The following is a 20,241-nucleotide window of genomic DNA, read 5'->3' on the forward strand; positions in this document are numbered from 1 at the left end:
GGATTCTTTACCACAGAGCCACCAGGGAAGACCCTAAATGCTTTTTTAAGTTTCTGTTTCCCTCCTTATAAGTCATTTTTGTGTTGTAAAGAATTGCAGTAATAGGAGGTCATTACAGCATTTTTGAGAAACCTAAGTAGCATGTGAATTTGAAATGACACCTTGCAGGCCAAGAAATTTTTTTAGACTAGTATGATGTGTTGCTAATGAATTTAGTGGGAATGTTTTCAAAGGGATTTATGGATCTCTGTAGATTTCTAAGCCATCACTCAAGCAGAGCCTCTGATAAATTAATCAGTATTTTAGACAAGGTAGCTAAATTAGATTTTGATGTTTTGTTCTGGGACTTTAAATAGGTTTTTTAGGAAAGGTGCCTTATTTCTTCAAAATGGTATTGTTATCAGACTTGATTTTTTGGAGTTTAAAAATATGAATTAGTAAAAGTGTTCTGTCATTTAATTTATAAGGATTTAATGGAAAGTGTTCCAGACAGAAGATGAGATTTTTTTAATACTTATTTTAAAAAATAAATATTTTGTGGAGTCTTTAGTTTCAGCATATGGGATCTAGTTTCCTGACCAGGGATTAAATTCGGGCCCCCTCCATTGGGAGAGCAGAGTCTTAGCCCCTGGACCACCAGGAAGTCTGAAGATGAAATTTTAGGTTCAGCATTTATAATCTTCTAGGGAGTAAAACTTGGGGGCTGTATATATGTGTGTAGTTTCAGCTTCCCTTTCTGTACAGTGAGAATGAGGCATCTGGAAGGTCTTTAAAAGAAATTGTGGGATGTGGAAGGTCTGCTTATTTTCATAGTGGCTTTCCCATAGCCAGGGTCCGTAATGCATCTGTTCTGATTTTTGACTATATAACCTCAACCTTTCAATTCCTGAAATTCATTCATACCGTGTTCATTGTTGCTTAAACTATAGGATTTTCCCCCCTATGATTCAGTTCAGTCGCTCAGTCGTGTCTGTTTGCGACCCCATGGTCCATAGCACACCAGGCTTCCCTGTCCATCACCAACTCCCGGAGCTTGCTCAAACTCATGTCTATTGAGTCAGTGATGCCATCCAACCATCTCATCCTCTGTTGTCCCCTTCTCCTCCCGCCTGCAATCTTTCCCAGCATCAGGGTCTTTTCCAATGAGTCAGTTCTTCGCATCAGGTGGCCAAAGTATTGGAGTTTCAGCTTCAGCATCAGTCTTTCCAGTGAATATTCAGGACTGATTTCCTTTAGGATGGACTGGTTGGATTTCCTTGCAGTCCAAGGGACTGGCAAGAGTCTTCTCCAACACCACAGTTCAAAAGCATCTATTCCTCGGCGCTCAGCTTTCTTTCTTTACGGTTCAGCTCTCTCATCCATACGTGACTACTGGAAAAACCATAGCTTTGACTAGATGGACCTTTGTTGGCAAGCTCTGCCTTTTAAGATACTGTCTAGGTTGGTCATAGCTTTTCTTCCAAGGAGCAGGTGTCTTTTAATTTCATGGCTGTAGCCACCATATGTAGTTATTTTGGAGCCCAAGAAAATAAAAGTCTCTCATGGTTTCCATTGTTTCCCCATCTATTTGCCATGAAGTGATGAGACTGGATGCCATGATCTTTGTTTTCTAAATGTTGCATTTTAAGCCAGGTTTTCACTCTCCTCTTTAACTTTCATCAAGAGGCTCTTTATTTCCTCTTCGCTTTCTGCTGTAAGGGTGGTGTCACCCTTATGATTACCCTCATCAAATTGAAAAACCTGTTTTTCAGCTGTAGTGTTCTGTAACTTGAAAAATGTGTGTTTCAGTTAGGCAGATATTTGGAGCCCGCACCTTGTTCTTTCTACTGGCTATTTAAGCTCCCACCTAAAAATTACCAAATACCTTGTCTTTCTTTGGTCTTTATTACTGTAGCTTTAAAATAAATTTTAGTATCTGGTACGGATAGTGTTTCTTGTTTTTCCCTACTGTCATTTAAAAGTTGTCCTTTTGAATGCTTTCTTGTTTGTTATTAAAGTTCAACTTCTTTTTCCCTCAACAGAATTACTGTCCTTAGTGTTTCAGTGGAATTCCATTTAAGTGTACATTGACAAGTTTAAAATATCAAGATGTAAAAATGAGATGTGGTTAACATTTTCCTAAATATTCTAATTCATTAATTAAGTTTTACACGTCAGCACATAGGTTGTGTGCAGTTTTTGTGTTGTTGAGGGTATTTCTAGGACTTTGCTGTTGTTAGCAGAGTATTTTTTTTGTCTGTTTTATTTTTCAGCTGTTTATTTTTAGCTAGAAAGGAAAATTAATTTTGGTTAACTTGGGACCTTACTGAATCTTTGAGTTGTCTTTTAAATTTTTATTTTAGGTTATTTTATTTTGAATTGCCTTTGAAAAAAACAGTTCTTCAATTAGTTCAAGTGCTCAGATAGTCCTCCTATTCCCTTCATCTCTCCCTTAGTCCTGGTTTACATATAATTTTTGGCATTCCTGAGTTTTTACTGTATAATGCTTTTTTAGGGATGGCTTTCTAAAACGTTTTGATTATACTTTAAATATGTTAAAGTGCCTTGTCACTTATCCATGATTATTTTAAATTGTAATTAAGAGACTCAACTGTAAATATATACCCGGCTGTATGAATGAACAAGTTAAGGGATCATTTTATGATGGCTTGGAATCTTCTGCGTTTGTATATACGTGAAGAGAAGAAAAGGAAACGTCAGAGTATTCTGAGAAATAGGGTTCTGGGCCAGATGCGTATGAATAGGAAGAGAGACCAAGTCCCCAAAGGTTGGACTAACAAGGAAGAGAGAAGTTATGGATACTTAGTCATAAAGTCGTGTGCAGGAAAATGTTGCCATTGTTATTTGGCATCTCCTAACTCTCATTTTGGCAGAGACCTAACCTGCCATCTCTTTGAGTATCTAGGGAACACCGTTGTTCTCGTGAATTGAGAAGTGTTTACTGTGTTCTGTATCAGTGTGTCAATTTTATAGAGATCTGGCCATTAGAAGTTCTTTATCCCAAGAATCTAGGGTATAGGGATTAGAACATGTCCTTTAATTGTTCATTACAGTCCACATACACTTTACTTGGGTATCAAGTTTTTAATTTATTTAATCTCATACCTGAAAGATAACTAGCAATAAGAGTAGGTTCCAGAGTTACCCTTTTTCCTGTAAGTGTTAAAAATGTGTGCACTCAAAACTGATGCTGATGTTTGTGGTGTATGTAAAGTAGGAGTGGGGAGAGGTATAAGCACTGATTTTTAGATAGGAAAAGATTTTTATTATAATAGTAGAATTTTCCAATGATTTGGAGCTCTGGTTGAACTTACCCAATATACAAATTATATAGAAATGATAAAGATTAATGGAACATTTCAAACTCTTTTATTTTTGTTTGTTAAGTACTAGAAGGCATTAGTGAAAGTTTGGCTAATCTCCTATGGAAAGATACGTCTTACTCTCTAATATTCATGAATTTGGTAATTCTCAGCTTTTGAAAATATTCCTTACCTTACAAATTCTTTACCTTACAAATGGCAAGAGTATAATAGAGATTTGCTGGTGACCAAAATGATTGCTGAAAGTAGATGTGCAGATAAACTAGTAGAAGTAGAGACTGGCTGAGAAGTCATTTTTGTAGTGTGATTAGAAAAATCACAGCTTGAACTGAATGGCATCTCTAGCTTTGAGAGGAGAACAGTCTTTAGAATTGCACGTCAGGAGCTACTACTGCACTCTGTAAAGTATCTTTGAGTTTTAGGCTTTGCATGAAGATATATGCATTGAAATACCCCATTGCACTCAATTGATCACAGGCATTTGGAGCTGAAGAGCGATCCAGGCCAAATTACGGAATCATGCAATTGAGTAGCAAATGTGGGAGGAGGGCATTGAGAGACTAGATACATGACTTACACATTTTGTGATTGATCATCCTGCATTATTAAAGAAAGTAAAATGATTTTCAGCCTCATCTGTTACTTTCTCCTCTCTTAAGACTTTCTTTAGTTCCAAAGATTTTCCGAGGTGGTAGTGCTGATGTATTTGCTTTTGGTTTCTCCACTGTCAGTTTGTTTCTTAGTCTTTAATTTGCTAATTTGCTTAAAATAATATCTGACACATAGTGTTTAAATATTTTTGGAAATTGATGAGGACATGTTTTAAATAAGTACTACAAGTTTGTGTGTGTATTTATTTAGCTAGTTGATACTGTATATTATGGAGTATAGTGTGATAAAGATATTTTAGAAAAAAATTTAAGTGCCTAGTGGTTCAGAGTATGTGAGCATTTGGCAAAGGTTGAGAATATTGCAATTCTGATTGACAGTAATACAGTGTCATTTAATATCTGTTGTGATCATGAAAGAGAGGTTAAGTAATTTGCAGGGTCAACACAACTCATAAATGATGGAGATGGAAAGCAAAACCTGATGAGCCTATTCCAAGCTGAGTTGTTATCAGTATTCCATATTGTCTTTGTATCTCTAATATAGTGGTTTAGAGTTAATGTAACATTTAATTGAATATTTATTTCCTTTTAATTTTTTTTACAGGGATTTATCAAAGATGTTCATGAAGACTCCCTCACAGTTGTTTTTGAGAACAAGTAAGTTATTTTTTATTGATAGAGATCCTAATTTTGAAGATTGGTAGTACCAAACTGCTGCTTTTGGGTATTCCTCTTGCAGTCAGAAAATGAATGTGCTTTTGGGTGGGGGGTTCTTTGGTTTGATTATCTTTTTGAGTTAAAATGATTTTTGGTTTTTGATGACTTCACTTGGTTTTTTGCTCACCATTCACTTGTCACTTTTTTCCAAGACTCCTTTCATTGCCAAATCACATGTGAACATGAATCAGTTTTTGCAAAAAAAGATGGCATGAATGTAATTATAACATGCATACTTCTTAAAACCCAGCATTTTTAAATGACACTGTATAAGGCCTTCCAAATACCCTTTTAATAAAATAAATATATTAGGCTGCCTTAAATTACTTGATTAGTCTTAAAGAATAATAAACAGTTTTATAGATATTGTAAAGGTTAGATAAAGTTGTGCTAAAAATGTCAAAGATGTGTGCTGAGCTTGGTTAGGAAGGATTATAAAGAAGCACTATATAATTGAAGGTCAGAAAAGAATTGGGCAGCTTTCCCTTTTAAGCTGTTTCTGGAACTGCCTGAAGAGCTATCTGCCCAACAGCTGTTTCATGTAGAAACAAGCGTTGAGATGATTCCTGTCTTTGAGCACCTGTTATTTAGACAGTAAAGATGAAAAGAAAGCACTCCAATATCTTTTACTTGTCTCTTTTTTGCGCATTGTTGGCATATAGAAGCCCATCGGTTAAGTTCAGTTCAGTTGCTCAGTCATGTCCGACTCTTAGAAGTCGTAGGAATATATTATGTGCTGTTGTACCTCCCAGGCATATGAATGATTTATTAGAACCTAAAATAGGAAAGCATTTTAATTTTATCAACTTAGTTATAAAATATAGCACACAAAAAGCACAGCTAAAGCAGTAGTTTTAATACATTTGTATTTACTACAAAGATTAAAATAATTTTTTCTAAGTTTTAAGTATATGGGTTCATTGTAGAAAAGAAATTGTAAGAAAAATAAATCTTTTTGTAGTTTACTGTTCAGAATAATATTGACTAGTTTTCTGTATTTCTGTGAACATGTACACTAAAAAGGAATTACGCAGTTTATATTTTGTAATCTTTGGAATTATGTTCCTTTGACAGGTCATTTAGTTGTAAAAATGTTTGCAGTAAATTGATCACAGTGTAGCAGTGTAGAATGACATTATTTTAAATCTGAGTCATTACTGTGAGCTTAGCCTTTTTCATTTGCAGAATGATGTATGTGCTGTCACCTTAGGATGAATGATTAGAAAGGTAGTATGTAATTATTATCAATGACGTTAATTACCTATGAACTTCATCAAGAGCTATGCAAAATCTGTTCTAGCTCAACAGTCTGCTGAGGTGGTTTTTTTTGGGGGGGGGGGGAAGCTAAATGATTGATTTGAAAAATTTACAGTGCTAAGCATAGACTATATAGCTTCTATATTAAGGAGTATTAGAATAGTATATATTAAAGTTCATTCATTTTCTAATCCTTCAGTTGGCAACCAGAACGCCAGGTTCCATTCAATGAAGTTAGATTACCACCACCACCTGATATAAAAAAAGAAATTAGTGAAGGAGATGAAGTAGAGGTATGTATTTATAAGTTTATTTTCTTGTGTACCTATTTTTTTTGTTTCAAATAGATATTCTTGTAGGAAAATCTGTTAGCTGATAGAGAATAAGTCTAAATTCCTTTTCTCTATTCTTCCTATTGGTAATGGCTGTGTAATGTAGCAGTACTTGAGTTTTGGAAGACGGAACTGGGATTAATGTCTCAATGCTCCTGTTTTTAGCTTTATAGCCCTGGTCAAGTTTGTTTTTTTTAACCACTAGAATAAAAATAATTTGAGAATTAAAGATGATAGTGCATTTGAGTTGTTTTCCACAGAATCTGGTAGAGAGAACTATATGATGTTGGTCGTCATTTTCCTTTTTTTTTTGCTAATTATTTTGTCTTCAGTATTTTCCTCAGTATTTTTGTAAAATGTTAGTATTTATCCTTTATTATAGTGATCATTAATATAGTTCATATGTAACAATGTGAAATGTTATAATAAGCATACTGCCTTTTTGAATATTATGATATTCAGAAAGATTTAAAAGGGAAAAAAGCAAAAATCACTTCCTAGAGATAAAATCCTATATTTCATGGTTTACATATTCCCAGGCTCTTCCTTTCCTCTCTTTTAAAAAATAAAAATTGTATTTCTTTGTATCTTGTTTTTGTCACAATTAGTAGCTCCTGAATGTCTTCAGTACATATTTATTTTTGATTAATATGTCTGCTCTTATGTAACAGAAATTTTGAAATAATTGTGAAATAGAAGTATGAATTTGTTGGAGAGAGAAAATTTGATTTTTGATTTTTTAAGAAATTGATACCTCCAAGGAGCTCAAATATGCTAACTGTATTTCTCATAAACAGTTGTCTTGATAGTGTTGAAAGATTTTCAGATGTCATTTGTGCCTAGTTTATGTAGGCTAGGGTGGGAGAACTGGGGACACAGGTCAATCTTTAGTGATGAAACAGCTGTTTAAATGTTTTTATAAACACTTAACAGTACGTACTTTGTGCCACACATTGTCCTGAGTGCTTTGAATATGAGCTAATTTAGTTACTTGCCACTTTTATGCTTCATAATTTTTTAAATGGTAAATTTTCTTTTGAGTTAATTGTAGATGTTATGTTGGAAAGTCAGATTGTAGGACTTTAACCCCTAATTCACATTCTGAAATTCTGCCTAGATTTTAATTACTTGATCTAATTCTTCTGCTCCCCTGGAGTAGGAAATTTCAACCCACTCCAGTATTCTTGCCTGGAGAATCCCATGGCCAGAGGAGCTGGCAGATTACTGCCCATGGGATCGCAAAGAGCTGGACACAACTGAGCGACGAAGCATGCATTCTTCTGCTTTTGCTAAAAGCAAAGTATATTATGGGCTTCCCTCGGTGGCTTAGATGGTAAAGAACTTCCTGCAATGTGGAAGACCTGGGTTCAATCCCTGGGTCGGGAGCATCCCTAGAGAAGGAAGTGGCAACCCACTCTAGTATTCTTGCCTGGAAAATCCCATGGACAAAGGAGCCTGGCGGGCTACAATCCATGGAGTTAGACACGATTGAGCGACTAACACTTTTTTCAAAGCAGGTTATAACTTCATTGTGTCAGAGTGCCACATGTGTGGCCATCAGTTCTGTGAGTAGTGCTTTTCGTATTTAAAAAAATTGTTGTTCAGTTATTGGTAGTGTAAAGGCTCAGGTTAAAGGGAAAACTTGACGGAATGCTGAGGGTATTGTTGTTACAGTGTGCTTTCCTCAGTCTTGGAAGATCATGTCCAGTTGCTGGACCATTTTTATGGCTTGGGCCCCGCTACTTCCCAGCCAGTTGTATACAAAACTTTATTAAGTGATTTGGAAATTAATGATTACAGGGTGTTTTATTTCACTTTGTTTTATGGTTCAGTCTTCGGAAAATTTGTTCCTTAAAAATATGAGAATGGTAGTCTGGAATTAAGATGTAACTTTAATTTTTGAAAATTCATATAAGGAAAAAGTTTAAAATTAATCTTGCCACCTGTGGATTTATTTATTTATTTTTAGTTTTTGCCACCATGAGTTTAGGAATTTATCCTTAGGATATGAAATGTTTAAGGACTATGGTTATTAGTACTTTATATTTTGAGCCATATAACTTTACGTAAGCTCCGCCTCTTTTAAATTCAGAGTCACAAAGCTTCATATAAAAAGTGAAATGGTACAGAATTCCTTAAGGTAACAAGTGAACTTCCCTCTTATTGTAGGCATGTTGGTGTGCTTATCTGCCTATCCCAGCTTAAATCTCATTTACCAAAGTTGAGTCTCTTCAAGTTTTTTTCCTTGCATTTATAAAGAATATGTGTTTTTTTTAAGTTATAAAAATTGGGACTATACCTTATTTATAAATTTTTGTATTCAGTTAATTAATATATCATAGACATTTTCCTATCTGCACATACAGATTTAACCTTATTTTCCTCATCACCCCATGGTATTGGGTGGTACAGATGTATTATAATTAGAAAACATTGAAATTACTCAGTTTTTTTGCTTTTATTTCCCCCTCCCGCCCCCACCTCAAATCCACATTTAGTGTTCTTATGTAAATCATCTTCTTATGATAGTATTAAATCTTGGTTATTGATAGTACCAAAATGTACCATTTTGTCCTCCAGAAATGATTCTTGAATGACCACTTCATAAGTTTGCTAATGCTCAAGATGTTTGCTCCTCATAGATTGACTGACTGGATTAATATTAATCTAATCTGTAAGATTTCATAAACATGGTAGAAGGAAGAAGTCTTTTATATTTTCTGAACCTTGAATGCTAGTGATACACAGTGTCTTTTAGTTTTATGACTATTAGCTGCTTGTTCTGTTTATTGTCTGTTTTTACTTCTTGATCCATGTAGTTTTTTATGTCAAATATGTTTACATTTTATGGGTAAGCTGCTATCTGTTGTATATTGTGTTTTCTCCCAGGCCATCTGTGCTTAGTGACTTTTGCCATTAAGAACTTATTTCTTCACTTATTCAGGTCTGCCAGTTTCCCCAGTGTGGCCTCCAAGATAACCCATTTTAGTAGTTCCACAGATGTGGCCCCTTTTTTTTCCTTTTTTTAAAGAGCATTTAGGGTTTTTTTTTTAACTTTTTATTTTATATTGGAATATAACCGGTTAACACTTGTGATAGTTTCAGGTGTACAGAAGAGCAGCTCAGCCTTACATATACATGTATCCATTCTCCCCCAAACTCCCCTCTATACAGTAGGTTCTTGTTGGTTATCTGTTTTAAATATACTCGTGTATGCCTGTCCATCCCAAATTCTGTAACTACCCTTCCACCCATTTTCCTTTTCTAAGTCTACGTTTCTGTTTTATAAATAAGCTGATTTGTATCATTTCTTTTGGCCACTATTGTCTTTCTGCTAGTTGTCAGTACTATAGTAGCAGTGAAAACAGCTGACACTGGGCTTCCTTGGTGTCTCAGTGGTAAAGAATCTTCCTGCTAATGCAGGAGATATAAGTTCGATCCCTGGGTGGGCAGAGCCCCTGGAAAAGGAGACAGCAACCTACTCCAGTATTCTTGCCTGGGAAGTCCTATGGACAAAGGACCCTCTGGTGGACCACAGTACACGGGGTCTCAAAAGAGTCAGACACGACTTAGTGACCAAACAACAGCTGACATTAACCATGAAATATATAACTAACTGACTTTTTAAACACTTATATCAGTTTCAAAGAACAGTTTCTTGAGGGCCTCTTTGAAATTCTATGAATATCTTTCCTAACCTTTCCAAGTTTCCTATAGCTTGATGGTTAGGAAGTTGGTTACCAGGTTAAGTTTTTGTCCTATATGTTATTCTGATATATCGTGCTATATTCGCAGGGTGTTGTCAGTTTTGTGCCAAATTACCAACTCTTACTTTTACAGCTCTAGGAACCATTTCTTTTTGAAGAACAGAAAGATAACTTTGATTTGGCCATCATTAATTGACTTAGAACAGAAATGATACAGGAGGGAGTTTTTCATTAGCTATTCAGGCATTTATCTAAAATCTAGCTGTATGACAGAGACCTAAAAAGACATTTCTCCAAAAGACATACCGATGGGCAACATAGAGATACTCACCTCAGCTAATTATTATTGTTATTGTTCAGTTGCTAAGTTGTGTCTGACTCTTTGTGAACTTGTGGACTGCAGCACGCCAGGCTTCCCTGCCCTTCACTATCTTCCAGAGTTTGCTCAAACTCATGTCCATTGAGTTGGTGATGCCATCAAACCATTTCATCTTCGGTCACCCTCTTCTCTTGCCTTCAGTATTTCCCAGCATCAGGATCTTCTCCAGTGAGTTGGCTCTTTGCATCAGGTAGCCAAAGTATTAGAGCTTCAAGTTCAGCATCAGTCCTTCCAATGAATATTCAGGGTTCATTTCCTTTAGGATTGACTGGGCTTGATCTGTTTGCTTTGCAAGGGACACTCAAGGGTCTTCTCCAGCACCACAGTTTGAAAGACTCAATTCTTCAGTGCTCAGCCTTTGGTCCAACTAGCATATCCGTGTATAACTACTGGAAAAACCATAGCTTTGACTATACTGACCTTTGTCTGCAAAGTGATGTCTCTGCTTTTTAATACACTGTCTAGGTTTGTCATAGATTTTTTTCAAGGAGCAAGCATCTTTTAAGTTCATGGCTGCAGTCACCATCTGCAGTGATTTTGGAGTCTAAGAAAATACAATCTGGTACTGTGTGCTTTTTCCCCATCTATTTGCCATTGAAGCGATGAGACCAGATGCCATGATCTTAGTTTTTTGAATGTTGAGTTTTAAGCCAGCTTTTTCACTCTCTTTGACCTCATCAAGAGGCTCTTTATTTCCTCTTCACTTTCTGCCATTAGAATGATGTTGGTGGTTCAGTTGGTAAGTTGTGTCCGACTCTTTGTGACCCCATGGACTGCAGCACACCAGGCTTCCCTGTCCCTCACCATCTCCCAGAGTTTGCTTAAACTCATGTCCATTGAGTCAGTGATGCCACCATCTCATCCTCTGTTGTCTCCTCCTCCTGCTGCCTTCAGTCTTTCCAAGCATTAAGGGTCTTTCCCAGTGAGTTGGCCCTTCACATCAGGTGGCCCAAGTATAGGAGGTTCAGCTTCAGCATCAGTCCTTCCAATGAATATTCAGAGTTGATTTCCTTTAGGATTGACTGGTTTGATTGTGTTGCTGTGCAAGGGACTCTCAATAGTCTTCTTGAAAGGTTATTGCTAAACCACGAAGGATGCCAGGATTCTTGGCCTCTGGAGGAGAAGAATTCAGTCCGGGGCCAGAGATGAGGCTTGATCTCTCTGAGCTTTTGTGTAATAAAGTTTTATTAAAGTATAAAAGAGAGAAAGCTTCTGACAGAGACATCAGAACGGGGCAGAAAGAGTACCCCCCTGATAGTCTTTAGCTGGATGTTATGTAGCTATTAGCAGTCTGCTAATTAAAGAAAGGAAATGTCTTAAAACTCAGAATGGCACCAGGCCCCTCACCCACAAGATGCATTTTGAGATAATCTTGTCATGCCAGGCCATAAAATGGTTGACATGAATCTTGAAGAAAGGCAGATCCCCATACAAATATATAGTTTTATTAACATAGATTAGGAGAACAATGTATGAGTATAACATACTGGTTTGTCATGATGGTTCTGAGCCTTTAGTTGGAACCAACTTGAAAATAGAGTCTGAGGTAAATGCATGGTACATTAACATAGTTTGAGACGAAATATTTCCATAAGAAAAATGCATTGGTTAGCTCAAGGTTTGAGAAAAGTTAAGTTCAGGTGGAACCAATTGTCATTATGGCAACACAGTTTTAAGAGAAACCTCTTTTTAAATTTGTATAGAGAAGGGGAAAAAAATGTAACACTAGTTTGTTTCTTCCTGCCGCTTGCTGCTACTGCTAAGTCGCTTCAGTCGTGTCCGACTCTGTGTGACCCCATACACGGCAGCCCACCAGGCTCACCCGTCCCTGGGATTCTCCAGGCAAGAACACTGGAGTGGGTTGCCATTTCCTTCTCCAATGCATGAAAGTGGAAGGTGAAGTGAAGTCGCTCAGTCGTGTCTGACTCTTTGCGACCCCATGGACTGCAGCCCATCAGGCTCCTCCATCCATGGGATTTTCCAGGCAAGAGTACTGGAGTGGGGTGCCATCGCCTTCTCCAATAAAAAAAAATGTCTGACACTTGTAGCCTATTTTCTCCGTTTGGAGACCCCTGACCTTCCGGCCTGTTACCCTCTCATTCTCCAGCACCACAATTCAAAAGCATCATTTCTTAGGCACTCAGCCTTCTTAACGGTCCAACTCTCATATCCATACATGACTGCTGGAAAAGCCATAGCTTGACTAGATGGACCTTTGTCAGCAAAGTGATGTCTCTGCTTTTTAATACGCTGTGTAGGTTTGTCATAGCTTTTCTTCCAAAGAGCAAGTGTCTTTTAATTTCATGGCTGCAGTTGCCATCCACAGTGATTTTGGAGCCCGAGAAAATAAAGCCTGTCCCTGTTTGCCATGGAGTGGTGGGACTGGATTCATGATTTTAGTTTTTTGAATGTTGAGTTTTAGGCCAGCTTTTCCTCTCTCCTCCTTCACCCTCATCAAGAGGCTCTTTAGTTCCTCTTTGCTTTGTGCCATTAGGGTGGTATCATCTTCATATCTGAGCTTGTTGATATTTCTCCTGGCAATCTTGATTCTAGCTTGTGATTCATGTAGCCCGGTGTTTCACATGATTTATTCAGCATAGAATTTAAATAACCAGGGTGACAGTATATATACAGCCTTGACATACTCCTTTCCCAATTTTGAACCAGTCCATTGTTCCATGTCGACTTCTAACTGTTGCTTCTGCATACTGGTTTGTCAGGAGGCAGATAAGGTGTTCTGGTATTCCTGTCTCTTTTAAGACTTCTCCACAGTTTGTTGTGATCTGCACAGTCAAAGGGTTTAGCATAATCAGTGAAGCAGAAGTAGACGTTTTTCTGGAATTTGCTTGCTTTTTCTATGATTCAGCAGATGTTGGCAGTTTGATTTCTGGTTCCTCTGCCTTGTCTAAATCCATCTGAAAGCTCTCCAGTACATCTGGATGTTCTCATTTCATGTCATTCTGAAGCCTTGCTTGAAGGAATTGAGCAATACCTTGTTAGCATGTTAAATGAGCGCAATTGTACAATAGTTTGAACATTCTTTGACATTTCCTTTCTTTGGGATTGGAATGAAAAGTGACCTCTTCCAGTCCTGTGGCCACTGCTGAGTTTTCCAAATTTGCTGGCATATTGAGTGCATCACTTTTAACAGCATAACCTTTTAAGATTTGAAACAGCTCAGCTGGAATTCCATCACCTCCACTAACTGATCATAGTAATACTTCCTAAGGCGCATTTGACTTCACGTTCCAGGGTATTTGGCTCTAGGTGAGTTCCCACACCATCGTGTGTGGCTAATTATTAGAGAAATGCAAATCACAATTACAATGAGATATTACAATGAGATATCACCTCATACTGGTCAGAATGACCATCATCAAAAGTTTACAGATAAATACTGAAGAGGGTATGGGCTTCCCAGGTGGCACTAGTTTTAACCTGCCTACCAATTCAGGAGACATAAGAGCCTTGGGTTCGATCCCTGGGTTGCGATGATTTCCTGGAGAAGGAAATGGCAACGCACTCCAGTATTCTTGCCTGGAGAATCCTACGGACAGAGGAGCCTGGCCTGTGTAGTCCATGGGATTGCAAAGAGTCTAGCATGACTGAGCACACATCAAGAAGAAATAGAGGGTATGGAGAAAAGGGGACCTTACTGCATGTTGGTGGGAATTCACATTGGTGCAGCCCCTATGGAGGCTCTTTTAAAAATTGAAAATAGAACTACCATATGATACAGCAGTCCCACTCCTGGACTTATATTTGGAGAAAACTAATTTGAGAAGATAATAGGCACTTCATTGTTCATAGCAACACTATAATAGCCATGACGTGGAAGCAGCCTAAGTGTCTATTGATAGGTGAGTAGATAAAGAAGATAATGGGATTATATATATGCGTGTGTATTTGTGCACACTTCAGTATGTATGTACATACAGCGGGGTATTAGTTATAAAAAGGAATGAAATAATGCTATTTGCAGCAACATAGATGAACTTAGATGTTATAGTACTTAGTGAAGTAAGCCAAAGACAAATATTTTATATCACTTAAAAAAATTCTTTTAATTTTTTGGCTGTGCTGCACAGCGTGTGGGATCTTAGTTTCCCAACCAGGATTTGAACCCATGCCATCTGAATTGGAAGTGCAGAGTCTTAAACTAGACCACCAGGGAATTCCACATTTGATATCACTTGTATGTGGAATCTAAAATATGCCATAAATGAACTTATTTATGAAACAGACTCACAGACATACAAAACTTAGGGTTACCAATTGGGAAGGAGGACAGGATAAATTAGGAATTTGGGATTAACATATACACACTGCTGCTGCTGCTGCTGAGTCGCTTCAGTCGTGTCCAACTCTGTGCGACCCCGTAGATGGCAGCCCACCAGGCTCCCCTGTCCCTGGGATTCTCCAGGCAAGAACACTGGAGTGGGTTGCCATTTCTTTCTCCAATGCATGAAAGTGAAAAGTGAAAGTGAAGTTGCTCAGTCGTGTCCGACTCTTAGTGACCCCATGGACTGCAGCCCACCAGGCCCCTCCATCCATGGAATTTTCAAGGCAAGAGTATTGGAGTGGGGTGCCATTGCCTTCTCCGATATACACACTACTATCTATAAAATAAACAACTAGGACTTACTGTATAGTATAGGAAACTATATTCAGTATTTTGTAATAACCTATGATGACAAAGAATCTGAAAAAAAAAGTGTGTGTGTGTGTATATATACACAAAACTGAACCACTGCTGTACATCTGACACACAGTATTGTAAATCAGCTATACTTTTGTTTTAAAAAAATTCAGCCATCTGAACTTTCCATTCTTATTGGTCAAGTCACAATTTCACCTGGCTTACTCTAAAATTTTACCACTTTACAGACATGTTTGGTTCCTTGAGATTTGCCTTTTCAGCCAGCCTGTGAGATTTACATGATATTATAAAACATAAGTTAGCATGTCCAGGAATGGCTTCAAGAAGACACTATATGGCCTATACTAGAAAGTTGGTTTTGAAAAGTCTTAAGATTCAAAGTTTTTTTTTTAAACCTAATTAGTGGCTTTGTATTTGATTTCTTAAACAGTAATGGTGTATATTTTAAAATCTTTTTAGTTTCATAATTAATTTTTTTGATTAAGTATTCGCATAACAGTTGATTTTGCTAACTAAAGATTGCTAAGAAAATTGGTAATTCCTTGGTGGTCCAGTGGTTAAGACTCTGCACTTTCACTGCTGAGGACCTGAGTTTGATTCTTGATCAGGGAGCTGAGATACCCCGTAAGCCATGTGGCGTGGCAAAAAAAAAAAAACATTGCCAAAAAATAATTCTCAGCTGATAAAGTTGGAGATGATGGGAAAATGAGGAGTTCCTTAGGTTCTCTTAAACTGGATATATGGCATAATATTCTGGCATATTGAAAAGCCAGTAGAAAAAATGTTTTCCCAGTGAGTTCATGTGTGAGATGCTTTGTTTTTATTATCTTATTTAGCAAGTTAATGACACATAAACATGTTACGGAGAAGGCGATGGCACACCACTCCAGTACTCTTGTCTGGAAAATCCCATGGATGGAGGAGTCTTGTGGGCTGCAGTCCATGGGGTCACTAAGAGTCGGACATGACTGAGTGACTTCACTTTCACTTTTCACTTTCATGCATTGGAGAAGGAAATGGCAACCCACTCCAGTATTCTTGCCTGGAGAATCCCAGGGACGGGGGAGCCTGGTGGGCTGCCGTCTATGGGGTCACAGAGAGTCAGACATGATTGAAGCTACTTAGCAGCAGCAGCAAACATGTTACATAGGAAGCCTGACATTTCAGGCTAGTCTGTAATTTTATAAGACAAGTTTTTCCTCTTGAGTTTAACATATTTGATATTTTAAAACTTTTTTTTCTTTTGGAATTGTGAAATCTGGTTGAAATACAGATTAACAGGTTTTTATTTTTGTGACATATACATTTTCTTCCATCTTTTATGGCAGATAGGCATTATGGTTCTACATCTTTATAATTTAGTTATAATCTTATGATAAGTCCCTTGAAAGATTTGGTAAAAGGAATAAGAATAATTTGATAGGATACTCCCTTACCTTACCATGTGGCATGTGGAGTCTTAGATCCCTAACCAGGGATCCAGCCTACACTGCTGTAGTGTAAACACTGAGTCATACATAAGCCACTGGATTTCCAGGGAAGTCCCTTTACTGTACAATTTTTTTACTGTAATTTTTAAGTTAATATTTTACTTATATAAAAAAGTACAATATACATGTATAATTTACATTTTGCCTTTCTAAAAGTTTTAAAATGTATTTCTCTTTTTTGTTTTTGTCTGTGTTGGGTCATCGTTGCAGCACGTAGACTTTCTCTAGTTGAAGTAAGCAAAGGCTACTTTCTAGTTGCAGTGTTCGAGCTTCTCATTGTAGTGGTTTCTCTTGTTGAGGTGCACCGGCTCTAGGGCAGGCAGGCTTCTGTAGTTGCACTCTGAGGGCTGTGGAGTGCAGGACTCAGTTGTTTTGGCACACAGGCTCCCAAGGCATGTGGAGTCTTCCAGGACTAGGAATCAAACCTGTCCACTTGATTGGCAGGTGGATTCTTAACCACTGGACCACCAGGAGAAGTCCTACATCTTACTTTTAAAAATGTGTCAGTTTGGTTCTTGGAACCACTTTGAAAATTATAGCTGTGTGTAGTTAGAATCAGTCTTTCTCATAATACCAAGTCAGCATTGTTAGTCCTTGTGGTTGGAAATGCTCATATGTTAAAGGATGAATGAATATATTCTTTATTACTTACATCTTTTTCTTTGGGGGAAATGATTTGTTAAAGTATCAGCCACGAATGCTAATGAGATAATACTGTTTGTTGTGTAAGTAAATAAGCACGTTAGTGTTTTCTAGATGTTAAGCTTGCTTTCCTAATGTATATTTTCTATTCATAGATTGTAATGAGATGAAATAGATGTGAACAGTAGTGAACGAATGTTTTTCATGTAGTTGTAAAATAGGTCATTATGATTAAGTATTCAAATTAATGCTTGACATCATTTAGAACTTGATAAAAACTGGTAAAAAATTCTCTATTTAGGTTTTCACATTATTTCTATTTGGTTATAACTTTGAAAGGCCTTGTTGAACATTATTAACGTGAATGAAAAGTTGATCACATTAGGATCCGGAATGGAATGCTATTTAAGTCATAATTTGGTTATGTGCTAGAATTTGGAGGCCAATAAGGGTTGACTTGGAGAGAAGGCAATGGCACCCCACTCCAGTACTGTTGCCCAGAAATCCCATGGACGGAGGAGCCTGGTAGGCTGCAGTCCATAGGGTCGCTAAGAGTCAGACACAACTGAACAACTTCACTTTCACTTTTCACTTTCATGCATTGGAGAAGGAAATGGCAACCCACTCCAGTGTTCTTGCCTGGAGAATCCCATGGACGGAGAAGCCTGGTAGGCTGCAGTCCATGGTGTCGAACAGAGTCGGACACGACTGAAGTGACTTAGCAGCAGCAAGGGTTGACTTCAATTAATCTGGTAGAAAGAGTACTGAACTGTATAGTATAGACTTTTGGAATTTTATTATTCCATGATATTATAACCTTCTTCACTGTGGTTACTATTGTGTTTTTAGATGTCTCATGGGCACCCCTTAGTCTAATGCTTTCTAACACTCTTTCTTAGATTTGAAGAAACTTAAAATATTAGAGAAATGAGGGCCATTGCCTTAGAGTGTGAAATGCTTCTTTGAGATAGTTTGGAGATTTAAGTGAATTGAAATCTGAAGTAAGAGAATTTCTATGAGGTGCTCTTACTCCAACAACATAGTCATAAATAAATCCAGTAATCAGCATTTTGGGCATGGTACACTGCTGCTAAATCGCTTCAGTCGTGTCCGGCTTTGTGTGACCCCACAGAGAGCAGCCCATCAGGCTCCCCATCCCTGGGATTCTCCAGGCAAGAACACTGGAGTGGGTTGCCATTTCCTTCTCCAATGCATGAAAGTGAAAAGTGAAAGTGAATTTGCTCAGTCGTGTCTGACTCTTAGCGACCCCATGGACTGCAGCCTACCAGGCTCCTCCGTCCATGGAATTTTCCAGGCAAAAGTACTGAAGTGGGGTGCCATTGTACACTAGGACACGTTTTTAATGCTGAGTTTTTAAAATGAGTTTTTATTGTGTTGAGTACAGTGTTCATTTTGTGAAGGATGTGCTTTGACTCACAGTACTAAAATGGAGGCAAATTAATAGCACCTTGATTCAGACCCCAGGAACTTAGTTTCATTTGGCTTTATGAGAGTGGCTTTGTCTTTCAGGGATACAGTTGTTATTGAAGTTTACAGAGATGAATAAAATGTAATGAGAAAGCTGCAAGGCAGTCCACAATGATTTATTCTCTTTTTTTGTAGGTAAAATTACATAGGAAGTCATTCTAGACAGTTATTCTTTGGTGAAAATAGAAATAGAACAGATGTTTTTAAGACCCATTTTTCAGCATTCAAGCTTGAGGCAGCCATCCACTATAGACCAACAAGAGAGAAAAAACATTAGTCTGTTTAGCTGAACTGCCTTTCTAAGGTAGTAGTTGGAAAGGGCACTTGTTGTTCTCAAGGTTTTCTTTTTGTTTTTTTAATTTTCATACTAGGGGAAATAGTCATAATTTACCATTTGGGTCTAATGGACCATTTAAAAAAATTTTTTGTATTTTAAAGTCATTTTACATATAAATTTACAGAAGTAAGAATAAAAGGGTGGTGAAGATCACCATTATTAGGTATTTTAATAAGCATTTAAACATACGGTTTAAGACAGTGGGTCTTCCCTGGTGGCTGTAGTGGTAAAGAACCAGCCTGCCAATGCAGGAGAAGAGACTTGGGTTCGATCCCTGGGCCAGGAAAATCCTCTGAAGGAGGGCATGGCAACCCACTCCAGTAACATTGCCTGGAGAATCCCTTGGACAGAGGAGCCTGGCAGGCTACAGTCCATAGGGTCACAGAGTCAGATGTTACTGAAGTGTCTTAGCACACACATACCTAAAATGAGCAAAGTTTTCTGTGTATTATTTACTGCTTATCAGCTATCGTGTATAAACCCAGAACATACACATCTTGTAATAAGTACTGATACCAAATTTAAAGTCTGTCTCTGTAAGTTCTAGTTTATCTTCTGTTTCATCTTACCCTGGAATTATCAGAATGCATCAATGCTTTTAGGTTAGAATGCAGTTGACACTTAAACAACATGGGTTTGATCTGCATGAGTCTGTTTAAACTCAGATTCTACAGACACTCCCCCCACCCCACACACACACCCTACACACATCCACTCTACCCCTGCCCACCCTACCTCCAGCATCTTGTGTGATCTTAGTTCCCTGACCAGAGATTGAACTCCCTGGGTCCTTGACACTGAAAGTGTAAAGTCCTAACTCCTGGACCATCAGGGAATTCCACTCAGATTGTTTTCATATTTTCATAGAAAATACGGTAGTACTACATGATCAGTGGTTGGTTGAGTTTGCAGATGTGGAACTGTATATAGAGGGCTGGCTATGTTAACACTTGATTTTCAACCCCATAGAGGATGAATGAGCCCCTAACCCTTTTGTTGTTCAAGGGTCAGTTGTATTTTGGAATTTTTAATGGCTTCTAATTTTATTGACTAGAGCACGGGGGTCCCCAACCTCTGGGATTTAATGCCTGGTAATCTGAGGTGGAGTTGATGTAATAATAATTAAGTGCACAATAAATGTAATGCACTTGAATCATCCAAAACCTTTCCCCTTATCCCCAGTCTGTGGAAAAATTGTCTTCCACGAGACCCATCCCTGGTCCCAAAAGGTTGGGGATCACTGGACTTGAGTATTGTCATTTTTAAAAATTACTTACTTATTTTTTGGTTGTGCTCGG

General features: G+C 37.7%; 1 protein-coding gene across 6 annotated transcripts in view; it reads left to right on the forward strand.

Moving 5' to 3' along the window:
* The window catches only part of FXR1 (fragile X mental retardation, autosomal homolog 1), a 79,260-nt gene that overhangs the window by 18,741 nt on the left and 40,278 nt on the right, over positions 1-20,241 (forward strand). For all 6 annotated transcript variants that reach the window (XM_010855628.1, XM_010855629.1, XM_010855630.1 and 3 more), the window contains exons 2-3: positions 4,539-4,591; positions 6,108-6,201. In XM_010855628.1, the coding sequence (XP_010853930.1) occupies positions 4,539-4,591; positions 6,108-6,201 (147 nt within the window). The remainder of the gene's footprint in view (positions 1-4,538; positions 4,592-6,107; positions 6,202-20,241) is intronic.

Source organism: Bison bison, unplaced genomic scaffold (genome assembly GCF_000754665.1).
Source record: "Bison bison bison isolate TAMUID 2011002044 unplaced genomic scaffold, Bison_UMD1.0 scf7180017864367, whole genome shotgun sequence".
NCBI lineage: Eukaryota > Metazoa > Chordata > Mammalia > Artiodactyla > Bovidae > Bison > Bison bison.